Raw genomic sequence first — 23,016 nt, 5'->3', positions numbered from 1 at the left:
GTAGAGACCATAACACCTGTCATGCTTATGATCATGTGGCAAGAAACAGAGTACTGTTATGATATAGGTGAGCTACAAATGATGCCCACATTACATTATTCTAATATGCATAAAAATGTTTATGCTCCTGTGTACAATATTTGACAAATAAAATTATCAACCTTAATAAGTACTGATATGGTTATAATAGAAGGAAACATTCCATGTAGGAAAAATATACCTAAAAACAAAGATGATGTGACTTACCAAATGAAAGTGCTGGCAGGTTGACAGACACACAAACGAACACAAACATACACACAAAATTCAAGCTTTCGCAACAAACTGTTGCCTCATCAGGAAAGAGGGTAGGAGAGGGAAAGACGAAAGGATGTGGGTTTTAAGGGAGAGGGTAAGGAGTCATTCCAGTCCCGGGAGCGGAAAGACTTAGCTTAGGGGGAAAAAGGGACGGGTATACACTCGCGCACACACACACACACATATCCATCCACACATATACAGACACAAGCAGACATATTTAAAGACAAAGAGTTTGGGCAGAGATGTCAGTCAAGGCAGAAGTGCAGAGGCAAAGATGTTGTTGAATGACAGGTGAGGTATGAGTGGCGGCAACTTGAAATTAGCGGAGATTGAGGCCTGGTGGATAACGGGAAGAGGGGATATATTGAAGAGCAAGTTCCCATCTCCAGAGTTCGGATAGGTTGGTGTTGGTGGAAAGTATCCAGATAACCCGGATGGTGTAACACTGCACCAAGATGTGCTGGCCGTGCACCAAGGCATGTTTAGCCACAGGGTGATCCTCATTACCAACAAACACTGTCTGCCTGTGTCCATTCATGCGAATGGACAGTTTGTTGCTGGTCATTCCCACATAGAATGCATCACAGTGTAGGCAGGTCAGTTGGTAGATCACGTGGGTGCTTTCACATGTGGCTCTGCCTTTGATTGTGTACACCTTCCAGGTTACCGGACTGGAGTAGGTGGTGATGGGAGGGTGCATGGGACAGGTTTTACACCGGGGGCAGTTACAAGGGTAGGAGCCAGAGGGTAGGGAAGGTGGTTTGGGGATTTCATAGGGATGAACTAAGAGGTTACCTTAGGGGGAAAAAGTGACGGGTAGGCAGGCAATCCATTGCCCTCAGCCACCTAATCCTTCACCTACACATCAACTCAGCCAATGAACACACCCGTCAACTCCTATCCTTAATAAAAGTCCTCAATCTTTCCTCTCCCACATCCACACCGGCTATTCAGAGCATCCTCCTACAGGCCAACCGCAAATTAGAACAGCATGCCACCCTTCACCTCAAAAAACTATCCAATCTCCTGGTTTCCCACCTCCGGAAAGGCAACTCACTCACCCTTCACAACCTTTCCAGCAAACCTCAACAACTTCTCATTGCACACAAACCCAGTCTCTCCCATCTACTCAATCTCCCACTTCCAGCTCCACTCCCTCCAAAACCTCAAAATTCCAATCAACACAATCTGGTACCACAACACCCTAATTCAGTAGTTAACCTTTCCTCCAAACCTCTCTCCCAATCCGAAACCTCTGTCCTATCCAAAGGCCTCACCTTCAGCCCCACTCCCAGATTCAACCAAACAGCCCTCATCAAAGATTTACTGTCCTACACTCGTACTCTCTGCTGGAAGTATCACTTTGCCACGAAGAAAAATGATCCTAATCCTACCCCTAATGATCCAACTCCCCAAGACACTATCCAAATTGAACCCTGCCTGGAACAGTTCCGTCCTCCGTCACAGCGGGACCCACCTCCTCTTCCTCAAAATCACCCTCTCCAAACCTTCCAGGAATTTCTGACTTCCAGCCTTGCCTCTCAATCCTTCTTAAAAAACCTTAATCGTACTCCCAACATCACCACTGCTGAAGCCCAAGCTATCCATGATCTGAAGGCTGACCGGTCCATCGTCATTCTTCCGGCGGACAAGGGTTCCACGACCGTGGTACTTGATCGTCGGGAGTATGTGGCTGAGGGACTGCGTCAGCTTTTAGACAACACCACATACAAAGTTTGCCAAGGTAATCCCATTCCTGATGTCCAGGCAGAGCTTCAAGGAATCCTCAGAACCTTAGGCCCCCTACAAAACCTTTCACCTGATTCCATCAACCTCCTGACCCCACCGACACCCCGCACCCCTACCTTCTACCTTCTTCCTAAAATTCACAAACCCAATCATCCCGGCCGCCCCATTGTAGCTGGTTACCAAGCCTCCACAGAACGTATCTCTGCCTACGTAGATCAACACCTTCAACCCATTACATGCAGTCTCCCATCCTTCATCAAAGACACCAACCACTTTCTCAAACGCCTGGAATCCTTACCCAATCCGTTACCCCCAGAAACCATCCTTGTAACCATTGATGCCACATCCTTATACACAAATATCCCGCACGTCCAGGGCCTCGCTGCGATGGAGCACTTCCTTTCACACCGATCACCTGCCACCCTACCTAAAACCTCTTTCCTCATTACCTTAGCCAGCTTCATCCTGACCCACAACTTCTTCACTTTTGAAGACCAGACATACCAACAATTAAAGGGAACAGCCATGGGTACCAGGATGGCCCCTTCGTACGCCAACCTATTCATGGGTCGCTTACAGGAAGCCTTCTTGGTTACCCAGGCCTGCCAACCCAAAGTTTGGTACATATTTATTGATGACATCTTCATGATCTGGACTCACAGTGAAGAAGAACTCCAGAATTTCCTCTCCAACCTCAACTCCTTTGGTTCCATCAGATTCACCTGGTCCTACTCCAAATCCCATGCCACTTTCCTTGATGTTGACCTTCACCTGTCCAATGGCCAGCTTCACACGTCCGTCCACATCAAACCCACCAACAAGCAACAGTACCTCCATTACGACAGCTGCCACCCATTCCACATCAAACGGTCCCTTCCCTACAGCCTAGGTCTTCGTGGCAAACGAATCTGCTCCAGTCCGGAATCCCTGAAGCATTACACCAACAACCTGACAACAGCTTTCGCATCCCGCAACTACCCTCCCGACCTGGTACAGAAGCAAATAACCAGAGCCACTTCCTCATCCTCTCAAACCCAGAACCTCCCACAGAAGAACCACAAAAGTGCCCCACTTGTGACAGGATACTTTCCGGGACTGGATCAGATTCTGAATGTGGCTCTCCAGCAGGGATACGACTTCCTCAAATCCTGCCCTGAAATGAGATCCATCCTTCATGAAATCCTCCCCACTCCACCAAGAGTGTCTTTCCGCCGTCCACCTAACCTCTTAGTTCATCCCTATGAAATCCCCAAACCACCTTCCCTACCCTCTGGCTCCTACCCCCGGTGTAAAACCTGTCCCATGCACCCTCCCACCACCACCTACTCCAGTCCGGTAACCCGGAAGGTGTACACAATCAAAGGCAGAGCCACGTGTGAAAGTACCCACATGATCTACCAACTGACCTGCCTACACTGTGATGCATTCTATGTGGGAATGACCAGCAACAAACTGTCCATTCACATGAATGGACACAGGCAGACAGTGTTTGTTGGTAATGAGGATCACCCTGTGGCTAAACATGCCTTGGTGCACGGCCAGCACATCTTGGCGCAGTGTTACACCGTCCGGGTTATCTGGATACTTCCCACCAACACCAACCTATCCGAACTCCGGAGATGGGAACTTGCTCTTCAATATATCCTCTCTTCCCGTTATCCACCAGGCCTCAATCTCCGCTAATTTCAAGTTGCCGCCACTCATACCTCACCTGTCATTCAACAACATCTTTGCCTCTGCACTTCTGCCTCGACTGACATCTCTGCCCAAACTCTTTGTCTTTAAATTTGTCTGCTTGTGTCTGTATATGTGTGGATGGATATGTGTGTGTGTGCGAGTGTATACCCGTCCCTTTTTCCCCCTAAGGTAAGTCTTTCCGCTCCCGAGACTGGAATGACTCCTTACCCTCTCCCTTAAAACCCACATCCTTTCGTCTTTCCCTCTCCTTCCCTCTTTCCTGATGAGGTAACAGTTTGTTGCGAAAGCTTGAATTTTGTGTGTATGTTTGCGTTCGTTTGTGTGTCTGTCGACCTGCCAGCACTTTCATTTGGTAAGTCACATCATCTTTGTTTTTAGGTATATTAATAAGTACTGAAATATAAACAAATGTATTTGTATACCTCTAGCCCGGACACCCAGTGTTTTGACTTTGTGTAGCACATGTTTGGTTTTCAATGTGTGTGATAACTGTTTCAGTGTTTGAGAGAGCCCGAAGTGCTGCACCATGCATCATTTTCTTTGATGAGCTTGATTCATTAGCTCCCAGCCGTGGTAGAAGTGGTGACTCTGGTGGTGTCATGGACAGGTAGGTATCATCTGTTACAATTTCTCACTACATCTGTGATTTTCCACACTGTACTCTCTTCCATAACCGGAAAAAAGGAACAGAAAAAACTAAAAGATGTGTGTTTAGGAAACAGAAAAGCTAATTGACAACATCATTCAGGATTTTGTGTGTGAATGTTTTTGCACCATTTCAGTGCAATAAAATCTTCAGCTGTTTCTTGGTATATAAGATCTGTGTGTGAGTGTGACTTTTCAAAAAGACTACTCTCTGTTTCCTCCTTGTGACAAAGTGCCCATTTATCAGAGTGGATTTTACAATGGCTACTCCACAACAGTTTAACAGCAGACTACCCAATTGTTTAGATAGCTAGCAATTTTCATCTACTGTTCACCTTTGCCCTACACAGTGCAGTCCTCTACCTCTCCCATCTTATTGCTTCAAAGGCTGGTTGCCAAGTTGTGCTAAGGTTTTGTCAACACTTGTATCTCGATTGCCTCCTTAATAATGCTCCCCCAGAAACTATTAGCTAATCAGAAGACATGTTCTTTCCCATCAACCTGTGCTCAGCCAGTGCAGATTTATTTAAGTTGTCAGTCTTACATTGAGTATACATTCTGTGCACATAGGGACAGCACTTTGTTTGTTTGTAAGATTTTTCATATTTGCACAGAATGTGGCAGGCCTGAGGTGTACTAAGTCTGGGGTTATTTTTCATGCAGCTTGAAGATTCTGTATTTTCTTAGGGCTCAAAATATGGGCATCATACATTTTATAGACAGAACTGAGATAAGAACTGAGCTGTGTCTAACAAAGGTATTAGCTCATGTTTTGACCACCTGCAAAAGTAAGAAACCCAGTCAGTGTGAAAGTTAACCTCAGACTTTGTACACTTGGGGCCTATCATATTCAGTGTAAGTGTGGAAAATATTACATTGGTACTGTTTCCTCCCACTTTGCATAGAACATATAGGCAGTGTAAGACTTAGACAGGAAAAGAAATTTGCAATCACTGAGCACAATTTAAAAGAAAATAACATGCTCAATTTCAAAAAGGCATCTGTCATCTGCTCAGCTAATGGTTTCTGGGACACTGTTATTAAAGAGGTAATTGAGATATGAGTGTTGAATTTTGCTAACTGAGATAAGGTTTTTATCCTCAGCACAGTTTGGTGACCAGACTTTGAGACAAGAAGATGGTAGAGACAACAGTATGCATTGCATAGGGCAATGGCAGGTGGCAGACATGAATTGCAAGCTTTGTAAACAATTGGATGGGCTACTGTTAAACTGGTGCGAAGTGGCCATTGTGAGATTTAAATGCCCACTGCCATTGTGTACATAACGAAACTAACTGTGATGCACCAGCGTTTCACCAGAGGATGGATGTGCAGAGTAGCCTTTCAGAAACTTCACGCTCACACTGCAATCTTATGTGGCAAGAGACAGGGGAAGACTGTATTACATCATTCAGGGTTGTCCGCCAAAGGAGATATAAGAGATAGGATGAAATTGGTAAACATGGGATTCAGACAGCTCAGTTCTGGAAGAGAAGACAATGACCACTTTAAAGCTAAGGGAAGGAGAAACTGCAGAGGGAGGTGTGGAGGAGAATATAAGCAAAAATGCCAGAAGAAATAAATGAAGAAAGAAACAAAGGCAAAAGTGGAAAAAAAAGGAACCAGTTGATCAGACAAATTTTAGGTTCCAGCATAAGAAAAAGTGGATGTTAGAGTGTTCATGAAACTAGGAACATATTCATGCAACCCTGAAATGAGAGTGCCCACAGCATACTCACCATGAAGTTGTAGAAGACAGGACAACGGTTGAGCACTGAGAATGTTGAAATAAACTTCCTTGTTCATGTTCGTGGTAATATGAATGGATGGGTCCAAGTCATGGTTCAAACAATTGTCCCAAAATATCATGGAACAATCTGCAGTCTAAACTACACACTCGATACACTGCTGATTAAATGCCTCATCAGGATGTTGGTTCAGTTAGTGCTTTACATTATTTGAAAAGGGACAAATTTGTGACTCATTGTACCACACCACACACCACTAGCCAGTCAGTTTCTGTCTTGTTTCTGAGTTGTTTGGCCCACAGAGGACATTCAAAATTATGTGCTGCTATGAGCAGTGGCATTTTGTAAATTACTAGACTCCAAATAGTTACTTGACTCCAAAGGTCTATTGCACACCTTTGCACAATTCCAATTGAAACCGGTTGGGATGGAACTACGTTCATTGACAGCAGCTATTGCAGCTTGGTTTGAAAATGATTATCATTGGCAAGGCATGACACTCATCTCTGTTCCCAATGAGTAAGCATCTTTTTACAACCATTGCTCTTATGCTGTGTTACATGTCTGTGAGTGGTACACATTTCCATTTAGTAGACACATTGAACAGTCCCAACAAATTGGGCAACTTCATTCATGGTATTCATGGGCATGTCCAAATGAGATATTTCCTTTTTGCCTTTTTGTTACGTCTACATGTCAACACATCTCACTGTACTAATTCCATACAACTGTCTGGCACATACTATTTCACTGCTGTGATGTGTGTCAGTGATGGAGGGGTCATATTAGTGCCTGACAAAATGACCATTGTGCTCTTCAAAGGTAGTAACTAATACTTTGTCTAGTGAGCTTATGAAATCACAGGAGAGTTGAAGCTTGTTGTGAAACACTGGTACATTCCGAAGAGAAATTTCTCGCCTATTGTATATGAAACCTTTGCTGCATGAAGAACACATGAAAATTACACATGCAATTAAACAACTGGTAGTTTCTGGTGCTTTGTGTTTTGTGTTATCACTATTACTAAAAACCTGAGTAGTGATTACAAACTTTACAAATCACATTCCCATTTCTAGAGTAATCCCAGGCTGACAAAATAAGTCTTATTATCACAAGTGGGACTGGCGTATAAAGAGACTGGGGAGGTGCCTAGACAATGTTTTACATTGGAAGCAGTATGAAGTACTAGTGTCAGAAAAAGACTGGAAAGTAAGTGGTTGTATGAAGAACTGTTGTAGCCTACAAAACATTAAATGTAATTTTGGTGTGCAGAAGGAAAATTGATAATATCATAAATGCAACACGGTTGCCACTGTGATATAGAAAGGATAGTGGACAGAGGAGGAGGAGGGGGAAGGGGAGTGTACAAGTTGGGGGAAACTGTTTAACTATATAATATAAGATTTCAGTGGAAGGAAGTGGTGACTCATTATGGTGATTTAAGATTGATAGAGCAATTATGCAAGGACAGTTTTGATTTCAAACATTTAAGTATTTGGAAATTAAATGTTCGTTTCATCTGGTATCCAATATCTGTGAAACAGGTAAGTAGAAGTTGTGGAATGATTAAAATAAACACTCCCTGTGTAGTGAATCAGGCTGCAGCTCTCTGCTGATATACATCTATAGAGCAGTAAGTTAAGTGTTTATCTTTTTCTGCATTTTCTTCGTAGATTTATTTATTAAATTTCGTGCTTGTCTTTATGTTTCAAGCGGTTCAGTCTCACATTTTTGTAAGGGTCTGTAGTGCAGTAGTTGCTCACTGAACAGCCAGCTATGTAGCTCATTAATGCATCAGATCCATTGGTGACACATCAGGAGGGTAGCAAGTTTCATATCTAGGATTCTATCAGCATTTATAGTTCACTTCTTCAGTTAGTCTTACTAGGACTGTTAGGATGTGTGCATCGTGTGTGCAGGTTCACAAACAGCTGAATGCACTTTTTGCTATGGTCAGTTACCTTCAGGCTGCTGCCTTGCAGTGAGCGGTGGCAGAGAATGTGGTGTGTCACATATTTTGCCCACGGGCTCTGCTTCTAAGGCACCTCCTATTGTACCTGACGTCTTGGATCGGCCCTCACCATAGGGTGAGTGGTGGGTGGTAACGCGTTTGCGTCACTCGAGGCGGAGGGCCAGTGTGGAGACTGGCTGTCTGGGCTCGCCCATTCACCCTGCGATTGGACTCATGGCTGCTCCTTCAGCAGTGTCTGAGCAGGCACATGAGGACATGGGGGGAGGGGGGGGGGGGTACTAGCTATCGGGGGTTCCAGCATTAGGCACATTATGGAACCCCTTAGTCGGATAACATTCAGGGCTGGAAAGAAAGGCAACATGCACTCATAATACCTGCTGGGGGTCCTCATCTGAGATGTGGAGGTGGCGTTGCCTGTGACTATTGAGTGTGCAGGGTGCAGTCATCTGCAAGTTCTGGCTCGCGTCAGCACCAGTGACTCCTGTCACTTGGGTTCTGGGGCCATCATCTGTTCATACAGGTGGCTGGTGGAGGTGGTGAGGACTGCTGAGCATGCACATGAAGTGCAAGTATAGCTCGCAATTTGCACCATTGTTCCCGGAGTTGACTGGGGTCCTTTGGTTTGAAAGCCGAATGGAGGATCTCAACCTCGTCAACTCTGTGACGGACTTGGCTGCAAATTTCTTGACTTGCGTTATCATGTAGGTATCTGTAGGACACCCCTTGACAGGTCAGGGGTACACTACACAGAGGAAGCAGCTACTTGGGTAGCAGAGAACTTGTGGAGTGCACATGAGGTCTTTTAGGCTACGCAGTCGTTTGAGATCTTCTGATGAACACTCACTGTTCTATGTACAGCAAGGGAAGCCAGACGGGATTCAGAGTAAAGGCACTTTGACTGTCAAAATTTTATCAGTAAACTGTCAAAGTATTCGTAATGAAATCCCTGAATTTACTGCGCTTCACACTCAAATTATTCTTGGGACTGAGAGCTGACTGAAACCCGAAGTGGAAAGCTCTGAGATATTTAGCAAATCATGGACTGTATATCGGGATGACAGACTGGAGGCCATAGGAGGCAGAGTGTTCATTCAAGTCCACAAAAATATTGTCTGTATTGAGGTTGAGGTTACTGTGTTGATGAAGTTATCAGGTCATGTATAACTTGTGTAGGTGAACAAAGTTAATTGTTGGATGTTTTTACTGGTCAGCCAATTCTGCTGTAACAGTTCTAGAGTCATTCAAATTAAGTCTACAGTCAGTAGTGTATAAATACCTATATCGTGCGATGATAGTTGGAGGTGACTTTACCTCCTGAGTGTAGACTGGGATGTCTAAGGGTTCATTGCAGGGTGTACAGACAGACAGCCATGTAAAATACTTTTGAATACATTTTCTGAAAACTGTTTTGAGCAGCTAGCTCAGGAGCCAGCACAGAATGGAAATATCTTAGGCCTTTTAGCTACAAATAGGTTGGACCCTATTGAAAACGTCAGCATAGAAACGGGGATTAGCGATTATGGTGTCATTATATCAACTATGTTTACAAAAGCTAATAAATCAATCAAGAAGGCTAGGTGAATGTTTCTGCTAGATAGTGCTGATAAGCAGCAGTTAGCATCTCACTTAGAGAGTGAGTTGACATCACTTGATTCCAGTAAGATGGACATAGAGTAATTAATGGCAGAGTTTAAGCAGATTGTAAATTGTGGTCTGGAGAATTATGTGCCTAGTAATTGGATAAAGGATGGGATAGACCCACTATGGCTTAGGAACGAAATTCAGAAGATGCTAAGGAAGCAGAGGGTGCTGCACTCTTGGTTCAAAAGAGAACACACAAATGATGACAAGCAAAGGTTAGTAGTAAATTTCCCATTCAGAAAATTGTTCACACAGGAGAATCATACAGACATACTGTCATTTGACCATCGGACAGACTCCTGTATGGACAACATACTAAATAGCATCCCTGGAATAGAGAAACAACTGTAAGATTTGAAAGCAAATAAATCACCAGGTCCAGATTAACCACAGTTCTGTTTTACAAAGAGGTAAAAAAAGTGCAGGTGACTTCATAATATCAGCAATTACAGACCAATATCCCTAACTTCGGTTTACTGCAGAAGCCTTGTATGTATTCTCAGTTTGACTGTAATGAACTTTCCTAAGACTGAGAAGCTTATGTCCACGAATCAGCATGGTTTTAGAAAGCATCACTCGTGCAAAACTCAACTTGCCCATTTCTCACCTGATATGCTGAGAACCATGACTGAAGGGCAACTGGCAAATGCTATATTTGTAGACTTCCAGAAGGCGTTTGACATGGTGTTCCATTGCAGGTGGTTAATGAAGATATGGAATAAGTTCACAGATGTATGAATGGCTCGAAGACTACTTAAGTTAAAAAAGCCACCATCTAGTCATCAACAGTAAGTGTTCATGTGAGACAAGGGTTCTGTCAGGAGTGCCCCAGTGTAGTAGGACTGCTGCTGTTCTCTATATACATAAATGATATGGCAGACAATGTGGGCAGAAATCTGCAGTTGTTTGCTGATGATGCTGTGGTGTACAGTAAAGTGTTGAAGTTGAATGATAGTTGGATGATACAAGACAACTTAGACAAAATTTCTAGTTGGTGTGATGAATGGCAGCTAGCTCTAAATTCATAAAATGTAGGTTAATGAAGATGACTAGGAAGAACAAAGCTGTAGTGTTCAGATACAGTATTACTAGTGTTCTGCTTGACACAGTCAAGTCGTTTAAACATCTGGGCGTAACGCTGCAAAGCAGTATGTGGTAGAACAATCACGCAACAAGTCCACTAAAGAGACAGCTTACACTACACTCGTTCGTCCTCTGTTAGAATATTGCTGCGCAGTGTGGGATCCTTACCAGGTGGGATTGACGGAGGACATCGAAAGGGTGCAAAAGAGGGCAGCTCATTTTGTATTATCACGTAATAGGGGAGAGAGTGTGGCAGATATGATACGCGAGTTGGGATGGAAGTCATTAAAGCAAAGACGTTTTCTGTCGCGGCGAGATCTATTTACGAATTTTCAGTCACCAACTTTCTCTTCCGAATGTGAAAATATTTTGTTGAGCCCAACCTACATAGGTAGGAATGATCATCAAAATAAAATAAGAGAAATCAGAGCTCGAACAGAAAGGTTTAGGTGTTCGTTTTTCCCGCGCGCTGTTCGGGAGTGGAATGGTAGAGAGATAGTATGGTTGTGGTTCAATGAACCCTCTGCCAAGCTCTTAAATGTGAATTGCAGAGTAATCATGTAGATGTAGATGTAGATGAGAACTGTGGTAGAGAAGGTGAATGGTTGACTTCCGTTTATTGAGAGAATTTTAGGAAAGAGTGGTTCATCTGTAAAGGAGACCACATATAGAACACTGGTGTGATCTGTTCTCGAGTACTGCATAAGTGTTTGGGATCCATACCTGATTGGATTGAAGGAAGGCATCGAAGCAGTTCAGAGGCAGGCTGTTAGACTTGTTACCAGTTGGTTCGAACAAGACTTAAGTGTTACGGAGATGCTTTGGGAACTCAAATGGGAATTGCTGGAGGTAAGGCAACATTATTATCAAGAAACCCTATTGAGAATCGGTATTTGAAGCTGACTGCCGAACGATCGTACTGCCACCAACATACATTGCGCATAAGGACCATGAAGATAAGATGTGAGATATTAGCACTCATACAGAGGCAAAAGAACAGTCGTTTTTTCCTCACCCTGTTTGCGAGTGGAACAGGAAAGTAAATTAGTAGTAGTTGTACAGGGTATCCTCCGTCACACACCATATGGTGGCTTCCAGAGTATGTTTGTATGTGCAGATGTAGATGTAGTTGTAGTGGACATACTGAGCAGTGGATAGACACAGAAACAAAACACTGGGAAATAGTAGCTGACTTCCATTTTGGATTTGACAGCAATTTGCGTCTTACTTAATTGGTTCCTTAGTTTTATTATGAACCTACTGTCTGCCTTTTGTATGGCCAGTACAGATTTTTTAAATGCAGCTTTGTAGCATTTTACATATGTAAATAAACATAATTCTTGTTAAATTTTAATGCATTGTGCAACAGTTGTTTTCTCAGGCTAAAGATTTTTATCCTTGGAAGAATCTATCCGAGAAGATCTATTCCTTTCATAAAAGCAACTGTTCACCGTGCAATATTATATTTTATATAATACTTTTATTTATATAAAATGATTTTTGCAGGCTTATTTTATAAGTGGTTGTGTTTTGCACACATGGGATACTGTTTTATTAACTAGGTTTGTTGGTGACAAAATTTCCATTTTCAATATTTCTGTTACTTTTCAGTATTTTCTTTACCATTTATTGAAGTCACTAGTTTGGCTGTTAAACTTGTAAAAGAATTGGGCAAAACTATGAAGAATTGTCATTTATAAATTTTAGATGTAGTTTTCCATATTTTTTGTGTGTGACTGGCAGCTACATTTCAAACACAAAGTACTTTATGACATGTTTTTTACATTATGTTCACAATGAACTGTTTAACTAGCCATTTCTGAAAAGAGCAATGTGTTGGTGACATGTCAACGCTGTACTGGAGTACTGCTCAACTGCGATAAAGATTTATATGCTGCATATTCAGGATGCACTGTGCCACATGCAGGAATGATGAAGGATATCTCACCTGACTAGATTTCAGTGTGTATGAAGATTCACGTAATGCATCAGTAATATTGCGTAGGAGAGGATGCATTATTGTATACTGCACTACCTTTCTGTTATTGGGAAGTGTTATAACTTGTCAGAGAATGAATAATTACAAATAAAGAAAACATATGGTACTGGGTAAAACTGACTGTGAGGCAGACTTCCAAATAGGTAAAGCATTTCAGTATGATGTATGACTTTCTCTTCTGTAGAATAGCCTTATCATGGGTTAGCACTGGCAACAAATCCAATTTGATCCTTCATTTTAACTTGATGCGTCTTTTTGTTGACACAGAGGCTGTGTCATTTACTTTTGATCACATGCTACTTTTGGTGAACGCTGAGATAAGTGTAGTGAGCATGTCAAAATTTTGTACAGTATTGGGGCTTCTGCCCCCAATGGTAGGGTGGAAGTAACATGTGTTTAAGCAGCAGATTTAACTATCTTTATGTTTTATTGATTCCTCAATCTCTACTTTTAGTGAGTAGAAAAATACAGAAAACATAAACTTTTGTTGATTAAGAAGATTGCATATTTGTTCATTGTAATACAGTTGTTATTGCTGCTATTCTACATCCTTAACCTTTGCACCTATTATTGTGTTAGATTTTCTGTGACTATTACATTCATCTAAAAGTTCCCAATTATTTGAAATATATATAAAAGAAATATTAGAGTTTAATATTATATTGACCCTATGACTTATCTTAGAGAATAGATTAAGGAAAGGCAAGCCTACGTTTCTAGCCTAGACCCTACGACTTATCTTAGAGAATAGATTAAGGAAAGGCAAGCCTACATTTCTAGCGTTTGTAGACTTAGAGAAAGCTTATGACAATGTTGATTGGAATACTCTCTTTCATATTCTGAAGGTGGTGGGGGTAAAATACAGGGAGTGAAAGGCTATTTACAATTTGTACAGAAACCAGATGGCAGTTATAAGAGTGAAGGGGCATGAAAGGGAAGCAGTGGTCAGGAAGAGAGTGAGACAGGGTTGTAGCCTATCCCCAATGTTATTTAGTCTGTATATTGAGCAAGCAGTAAAGGAAACAAAAGAAAAAATCAGAGTAGGAATTAAAATCCATGGAGAAGAATAAAAACTTTGAGGTTCGCCGATGACATTGTAATTTTGTCAGAGACAGCAAAGGACCTGGAAGAGCAGCTGAATGGAATGGAGAGTGTCCTGAAAGGAGGATATAAGATGAACATCAACAAAAGCAAAATGAGGATAATGGAATGTAGTCGAATTAATTTGGGTGATGCTGCGGGAGTTAGATTAGGAAATATGACGCATAAAGTAGTAAATGAGTTTTGCTATTTGGGGAGCAAAATAACTCTCGATGGTCGAAGTAGAGAGAGATAAAATTTAGACGGGCAATGGCAATGAAAGGGTTTCTGAAGAAGAGAAATTTGTTAACATTAAGTATAGATTTAAGTGTCAGGAAGTCGTTTCTGAAAGTATTTGTATGGAGTGTAGCCATGGATGATAACTAGCTTGGACAAGAAGAGATGGTTCAATGGTTCTGAGCACTATGGGACTTAACATCAGAGGTCATCAGTCCCCTAGAACTTAGAACTACTTAAACCTAACTAACCTAAGGACATCACATGCATCCATGCCCCAGGCAGGATTCGAACCTGCGACCATAGCGCCTAGAACCGCTCGGCCAACAAGAAGAGAACAGAAGCTTTCGAAATGTGGTGCTACAGAAGAATGCTGAATATTAGGTGGGTAGGTCACATAACTAATGAGGAGGTATTGAATAGAATTAGAGAGAAGAGAAATTTGTGGCAGAGCTTGACTAGAAGAAGGGATCCGTTGGTAGGGCATATTCTGAGGCATCAAGAAATCACCAATTCAGTATTGGAGGGCAGCATGGAGGGTACAAATCGTAGAGGGAGACCAAGAGATGAATACACTTAACAGATTCAGAAGGCTGTAGGTTGCAGTAGGTACTGGGAGATGAAGAAGCTTGCACAGGATAGAGTTGCATGCAGAGCTGCATCAAACCAGTCTCTGGACTGAAGACCACAACAACAATATTACACTGTGCATAAGTTGATAGCATTTTTCCATAAATTTAATAAACACAACAGATACACTAACAGAGACATTAGTCATTAATAACATATTCTCCTACACTGTTTACAGCAGTCTGCCAACAATGGGGTAACTTTTCAATTCTTTGAATGTAGAAATTATGTGGTTTTGAGGCAAAGAGCTCATCGAGCCATGTTTGAAGCACATTTTGTTTTTATCTGGAAAGGAAGTTCCTTTAAGGCTGTTGGATAGAGAGTGGAAAAAGTAAAAACCTGAGGGTGTAAGATCAGGTGAATAAGCTGTCTCCCCAACCCAAGTCCTGTATCTTGCTTTTTGTCAGTCTAGCAGAATGGGGGCAGGCATTATCATGGTATAACAGCACTTCACGCAGTCTTCCTGATCGTTGTTGTGGGATTGCGTGTGCAAAACATCTCTGTTGTTGATGATAAATGTCAGCAGTGATGGTTACACTGCGGGGAAGCAATTATAATGCAACAGACAATCTCTGTTCCAGCAAATACATAACTTTGTCTTTTATGGATGCATCCAGGTCTTTGTACGGGGAGTTTCTGCTTTGTTTGGGCTCTACCAATCCTTTCTTTTTCATTATGTTGTATGTTATCATAAAGACACTATTTCTTGTAACCAGTAACGAAACAGGATAGGAGTGGTTGATGTTGTTCATGAGCCAATTGCAAATTTTTGGGGATTTTGGCTTAGAGCGTGCGGTACACATGCACCTGATTTTTGAGCCTTCCCCATTGCATCCAAATGTTGCAAATGGTGGAATGATCACTGTTCATCACATTTGCCAGTTCTCTAGCATGCTGATGTGGAACATTGTGGATTAATGCATTTAAACTATCTTCATCAGACTCCAAAGATCATCCTGCATGTGAAGAGTCACTATGTCAAAATGATCCTCCTTAAAATGAGAAAACCATTTTCTTGCCATTCTCTGTCCAACAGTAGTATCCCCATACATGACACAAATGTTCCTGGTTGCCTCCATTGCTGTCACCCCTCTATTGAACTTGAACAAAAGAATGTGTCGGAAAGTTCCGATTTCTCCATTTTGCACTTCACTTTGTAATGTCCACAGCTCCACTTACTATCTCTAAATAACAAAATGACAATATGTAAACTCAAATAGTAACAGTGAGCTATAGATAAAAAAATGACAGTTGATAAATAAACACATAGTGACTAGAAGAACAACGTGTAAAACAAAATTACTACAAACCTAATATTCTAATGGTGCTATTACGGATAGTGGTTCAAATGGCTCTGAGCACTATGGGACTTAACATCTATGGTCATCAGTCCCCTAGAACTTAGAACTACTTAAACTTAACTAACCTAAGGACATCACTTAACACCCAGTCATCACGTACAGATAGTGTACTGGCTTGCTTGAAGAATAGGGGAAGGCATCCAATCATCATGTCCAGACAGATATTTAAACCCTGCTCCTTTTGAATGCAATTCAATTGTGTTGACCAATTCACCACCTTCCTTAGGGAAATGTTTATAAAGCAGTAACCTAGCCCCCAATCCCAGTTCCTTAAGGAATTTAACTCCTGTGTATAAAACAACTTCAAACACCTGATTACTTTACAAATGAGTTAATGTGTGAAATATTTGACATTGAGCAATACAAACAACATGGTTGAGGATGCAAAGTCCTAATTATGTTAGTTTTTTTGGTTTTGGATTATTCAGTCTTATTATTAGACTAGTGAAAAAGTCGAAACCAAAACTGATAAACCAAGTCCAGAAAATGTGTGAAATTATTTTTAAAGTTCATTGCAAGTCACTACCTGCTCTCATTGTCAAGCACTGGATGACTATCGTCCAGGTAATCTGCACTATGTTTTAAGAAAAGCTAGCTTTTCATGCATCTCGTTGTTGTCGTTTTCAGTCCAGAGCCTGGTTTGATGCAGCTCTCCATGCTACTTAATCCTGTGCAAGCTTCTTCAGCTCCGTGTGTGTGTGTGTGTGTGTGTGTGTGTGTGTGTGTGTGTGTTTTTGCAGTAGTCACCCACCAATGGGGATGAATGTGCAGCTGCATTATCATGATGCAAGAGCCATGAATTGTCTCGTCCACATTTCAGGCCGTTCCTTTTCACTTTTCTCACAGGCTTTGCAACACCTCCCGATAGTACAACCAGTTAACAGTTTGTCCCTGTGGCACAAATTCATGATGAACTAATCCTTTTATTGACATTCCTGACATGAGCATCGGAAGTAGATGTCGAAGGGCATCCTGAATGAGGTACATCTTTAACTTCTGTCCGGCCATTTCTACACTGTGTGAACCATTTGTAACACCAAGTATGGCTTAAGCACTCATCACCATAGGCTTCCTGCATCATTTGGTGTGCCTCCTTAAAGGTTTTCTTGGGCTTCATGCAAAATTTAATGTAGACCCATTGATCCTGTAACTCTGCCATCTCAAAACTGTGCAGCACAAAGTTCTATTCAACACAGCACCGAACAGTAACTAACAGATGTACAACAATGAAACTTCCAGCAGCTACACAACAAATACAAGTGTGTGCAGGGATGCCAACTGTATTTCACCCCAACACACTGTTGTCATGAAATTATAAATGTTCCATAATTTTTGAACAAGCCTCGTACAGTTAGTAGAAAAGAAGTAATAAAATAAAACATCACACTTGATGCTGAAGTTTTATTGCAGGAACAGTGAGACTGTAGTGAGCAATGAGCCTATTCCCTTTCATTATTTTGTGAAGGAGTGTCGGAGAGAAAAAGTTTTGAAGAGGTTTGAAGTATGTATAAAGTTTGTTGGAAGTTGCTAAGTGATCTCACACTCAAAATCTGAATGAATATAATCTGAGTAATTTGCACACCTTGAGTTAATACTGCCTCAAGACAGATACACAGTTGCTAACTTCAGAACAAATCTGCTTGGATAATATGGTCACCACCACATCCATGTCAGTTATTGTAGCCTAGCGAAAAATTGTAACAACTTAACATATTGAACATGGTCACTACAGAGCCTTAACACCCTTTTAGCATGTGGCAGCTCCATAGCATTGCTCATAAAGGCAACATATTGAACATGGTCATTACAGAGCCTTAACATCCTTTTAGCATGTGGCAGCCCCACAGCATTGCTCATAAAGTCAATGTTTCCTTCTTTCTTTGATAAAATAATTATTGTGCCAAATGTGTTCTTAGAGATTGTGTTTGTACTGCTATTTTTTAAGATTTAAGTGCAGACCTGAGAAGAATATCAACACCAACACCCTATTATTATTGTATTAAAGCAAGTTATATAGTCAATGCTATAGCTTATCTACATTTAAATTACTTGGAAAAATTTTTGTCAGATTTACAGACACAAGGAAGTTTCCACTAAAACTCATAGGATAAGTTTGTCAATTGTTGCAGGGTAGTTTCACAACTTTTGGCAGAAATGGATGGTGTACAAAAGTCAACTCAGATATTTCTCATTGGAGCAACAAATAGACCTGACCTGATTGATGCTGCTCTCTTGAGACCAGGAAGGTAAGGAAAGTGGACAGAAGAATCTAAACTCTTAAGAAAACAAGTATTTTGCTGTCAGTTATGAGATCTTGTTATTACAGTGTGTATTTCTTTAGAAGAAATTATTTTATTTCACTCATTATTTCTATAGAACTCTGCGGCTGTGTAAAATGATGATACTGTTATTTTGAATTTCATTATTTGTTGTTATTAGCACAATGCCAGCTCAGAAACTGGGGTGGTAGTTTGTTTACATTGTGGGTTTAAAGTAATGCTTTTGTGAAAAGGTGGAAATTTCACATGTTTTTTTATGATTTTTCTAAAAGGCGTAACTCAACAACAGTGCCTCAAATCACTTCCTTCAACTGGTTCCCGTTCAGGGAAGACTATTTGCAACTGGTTTTCTTCATCATGGTTGTGCTTCAGTAAATGATGAATTTTGTGTAGATTGATTAAAATCACACATTGTTTCAAACAACATCAGTGCTGCGTACAACATGATGGTAGAAGATCAACATGTGACTTTATGTTTCATAGAGGCACCCCTAGGCATCTCAAATACTACAGTACATTCAATTTTGCATAAATATTCACCTACAAAATGCATATGTTTTCAGTACAGGCAGGTTAGGCTTTTTTCACATGACTAATCACTGTATTAGGTGGGAAACTTGTGCAAAGTGTGCTGGTCCCCATGCCAGCTGCACTTGCAAGAGGAGGAGAAGCAAACCACCACAGTGATGCAGCTGTGGTGTTGACCATGTTGCTGGCTGGAAGGCTGCAAAACTTTTCAAGATTTCTAGAAGGGTTCCAGACTGGCCAAGGCACAGAAGGAGGAAGTGCAATTCATACCCCCTTGTGGCTGAGCAACCAAGAAACCTTGCAGCAGGTGAAGCTGTACTAGCACAGCGCCGCCATCACTGGGTCACCAGGTAGGATGGAGGGGAGGAGTGGCCATGGCTTGTGATGCAGCCTAGGAGGGATGACAGAGAGGAGCAGGTTCCAGCCAACCTTAGACCTGCTGTCTCATCACCTTGCTGACAGTATGGTGACAATCCCAGCACAACGGTCCCCAAACTGTGTGGCAATGCCCGGCGAGGACAACCACAGTCAGCACAGCTCCTGCAGTGCTTGAGAGAAGCTGCACTGATGACCACCAGGTTGAAGCAGTTGTGAGTGCCATAGCCACAAGTGGTTCAGGTGCTCTAAGTAGCTCATGGGACTGCCACATGGAAAGGACTAACAATCTTTATGACATTCATGAGCAGTGGAACAGGTATTGAGCCAATTGTATGATACCTGCTACTAACTCAGCCGTGTCCTTGGGTGATCTTTTGTAGATGGCAGTCAAGTCCGTCAACTGCCCTTCCTATTTGTCCAGTTGTCACAGATGTTTTTTCCTCATGGCACTCACATGGCACTTTTTTCTCTCTGTCCTAAAGCTGCCATTTTTCAACTATTTTCTTTCAGTTGTCTCCTCAGTGGGCCCATATTATTGAGTGATCAGACCTACATGTAAAGACAGTATCACAATCCCACACCCTGTGACACCTCAGTAAAATGTGTGACAGTAGAACTTTATCTTATGGTTATCATGCAAGCTCAGGTGTGAGGGTCTCAAGTTGTCGGTGGGTTCCTCATAATTTGATAAAAACTCAAAAACGTACTCATGTCAACTGGTGTAGGGAAATTTTCAAAACATTTGACCAAGGAAATACAATATCTTTATACAACATCATAAATGGAAGTGAATATTGCATACATTTGTATAAGCCAGAATCTAAGCAGCAGTTAACTGTTTGGGTATTGCAAGATGAACTGATACCAATGAAAATGGTTCGTTCACAGGGTACTTCCAAGAAGACAGTTGTCTGTTTCCTTGGTTTCAATGAACGTTTCACAACCACTGCAGTAAGTAATTGGAGAACAGAAAATACTGAATAGTGTACAAGAAAGCTGAAGTGATATTGGCATATGGTAAGACTGGAAGAGGAAAGAGTGCCAAAAACATATTTTCTAAAAGCTTACTTAGAAAGAAATAATAAAGAAGACCCAGAAAGAGATGTAGAGGTACAGGGCTGGAGTTCATAGAGATGAAAAGGGAAGATGTACTTAAAGAAGGAGAAGAGTAGTGAAGAGACAGATATCAGTGGAGATCTTTGATTGAAAACCTAACTCAGGAAACTGGAAACTGAAAAGAAGAAAAAGAAGAAGATGCTGAATGGTATACAGCAGTTTATTGTTACCATAGGTCATTAATGAAATCAGGAAAAACAATCAAAAACATAGCATCATTTTCCATCAAACAAGGAAATCATTTTTAGATTGAGATAATGCGTATGATTGTGTGAAAAAGAATAAAATGTTTATCATTCTTTGGGAGAGTGGGATCAACTACAGGAATAGAAAGATATTCCATTTTTTTATTTGAAGCAGATTCAGAGCAGGACTGTTATTTGTGTATTCCAGTTTTCTTATCAATCTGTCTTGTTCCATTCATGTCTGGCAGTCATGGGCTTAGGAATGACAGAAAATTGAAACAAAATAACTTCTGCAATAAATTTCATGCAGTAATAAGGAATACACTGTTCAAAAATCCCAAGATCAGGAGGCATACTTGAAAATGGCCTGGAGACAAGGGAAGGTTTCAGACTGGATTACATCACGATGAGGCAGAGATTTTGAAATAAGATAGTGGATTGTAAGGTATACTCTGGAGCAGATGCAGATTCAGATCACAGTTTAGTAATGATGAAGTGTAGGTGGAAGTTTAAGAGAATTGTCCAGAAGAATCAGTGTGGAAGTAAATGGGATACTCAAGTACTGAGGAATCATGAAATGTATTTGAAGTTCTCGAAGACTGTAGATACTGTGATAGTGAATAAACTGATAGGCAGTTTGTTGAAGAGAAATAGACATTCCTAAAAATATCAGCCAAAGAAGTTGGCAGACAAATATAGGTACAATGAATGTAACTGTAAAGAAACCTTGGCTAATAGAAGAAACACTTCAGGTGAGTGGAGAAAGAAGGAAGTACAAAAATGCTCAGGAAGAGATAGGAATACAACTATATAAATCGCTTAGGAATGAAACATATGGCATGTGCAGGGAAGCTAAGGTAAAATGTCTGTTGGCAAATGCAAAGAAATAAAAAAATAAATTATCATCGGAGGTACTGATTCAGCACAAAAAAAAATCCCCTTCAGTGGAATTAAAAAAAAAAAAAAAAAGCAGTAATAAAATTAAGATTTCAAGAGGAATTATGCTGTTAAACACAAGGGAGAGAGCTGATAGATGGAAAGAGTATGTTGAAAGCCTCTGTGAGCAGAAAAACTGTCTGGTGATGCAATAACAGACAAAACTGGAGTTAATGGCGAAGTCATAGGGGATCCAGTATTAAAAAATTTAGAGCTTTGGAAGACTTGTAATTAAATAAGGCAGAAAGCTTAGATAACATTCCTCTGGATTTTTGTGTAAATAACTGGGGAAGTGGCAACCATTTAACTTGGTTTGTAGAATCTATGAGTCTGGAAACATACCACCAGACTTGCACAAAAATATCACCCATAGAACTTCAAAGTTAACTTGGGCAGAGAAGTGCAGGGACTATCCCACAATCAGCTTAAACTGCTCATGAATCAAAGTTGCTAAAAGAATAACATACAAAAGAATGGAAAGATAATAACCAGTTTGACTTTAGAAAAAGTAAAGTCATTGGAAATGCAGTTCTAACATTGTGCTTAATAAACAAGATGTAAGAAAAATCAAGAAACATTCATAAGATTTATTGACTTACTTGTTAGAAAAAGCCTTCAATAATGAAAAAATGCAGGATGTTTGATATACTGAGCAAAACAGGCATACACTGTAGAGAAAGATGGGCAATTTACAGCAGCACCTGGACCCACTTTAAGAAGCACCAAGAACAGCAAACCCTCACAAAAGGACCAAAATTTTTGATACACAGAGGTAGGGAAAAGACAGTATGACCAATACAGCAGTAGATTCAAAGAAATTCAATTTAAAAATACTACATCAAAATGTTCAGTGTGCATACAACAGATCAGAAGAATTAGAAGTGTTATTAGCTGTGAAGTTGCCAACATTTTCATAATGACTGAGCATAGTTTAAAGGAGAATGAATTACAGGTCTTCAATCTAATGGGTTATAAAAGTGTAGCATATTAGTGCAGAACTGTATATAAAAGTGGGGGAGTAGCAATCTATGTAGACAGCAAAATAGGGGATAGCAGTTGACAGATCACAAACTGTACAGAATTTTTCTTGGAATCAGCAGCAGTATAAATAAAGTTCATGGGAAAAAAAATGTATTTTGATAAGAATATATTGATTACCAAGCTGATGCATTGAAAAATGTTTACTGCAAATTTATGTGCTACTGCATAAAGTCTCGAAGCAATGCACTCATGTAATAATAGCTGGTGACTTAAATATAGATGTGCTTAAAGTCAGTGGCTACTCTAGAAGTTTTCAAGACATTATAAGGGCATACAATCTCCGGTTTCATGTAACAAATTCAAAAAGACATACAGAGACATCTATCACATTAATAGACCTTGTCCTGTCAAATATACCTACAGACAGACAAAAAGTTCAGGTTCTATATACTACTGTTGCAGACCATTTT

General features: G+C 40.8%; 1 protein-coding gene across 1 annotated transcript in view; it reads left to right on the top strand.

Moving 5' to 3' along the window:
• Positions 1 to 23,016, top strand: part of LOC126162686 (peroxisome assembly factor 2) — a 132,414-nt gene that overhangs the window by 89,060 nt on the left and 20,338 nt on the right. The window contains exons 7-8 of the mRNA XM_049919340.1: positions 4,246 to 4,354; positions 18,273 to 18,389. Coding sequence (XP_049775297.1) covers positions 4,246 to 4,354; positions 18,273 to 18,389 — 226 coding nt within the window. The remainder of the gene's footprint in view (positions 1 to 4,245; positions 4,355 to 18,272; positions 18,390 to 23,016) is intronic.

Source organism: Schistocerca cancellata, chromosome 2, assembly GCF_023864275.1.
Source record: "Schistocerca cancellata isolate TAMUIC-IGC-003103 chromosome 2, iqSchCanc2.1, whole genome shotgun sequence".
In the NCBI taxonomy this organism is placed as follows: Eukaryota; Metazoa; Arthropoda; class Insecta; order Orthoptera; family Acrididae; genus Schistocerca; species Schistocerca cancellata.
The sequence above is the reverse complement of the archived record's forward strand: the minus strand, read 5'-3'. Positions and strand labels throughout refer to the sequence as shown.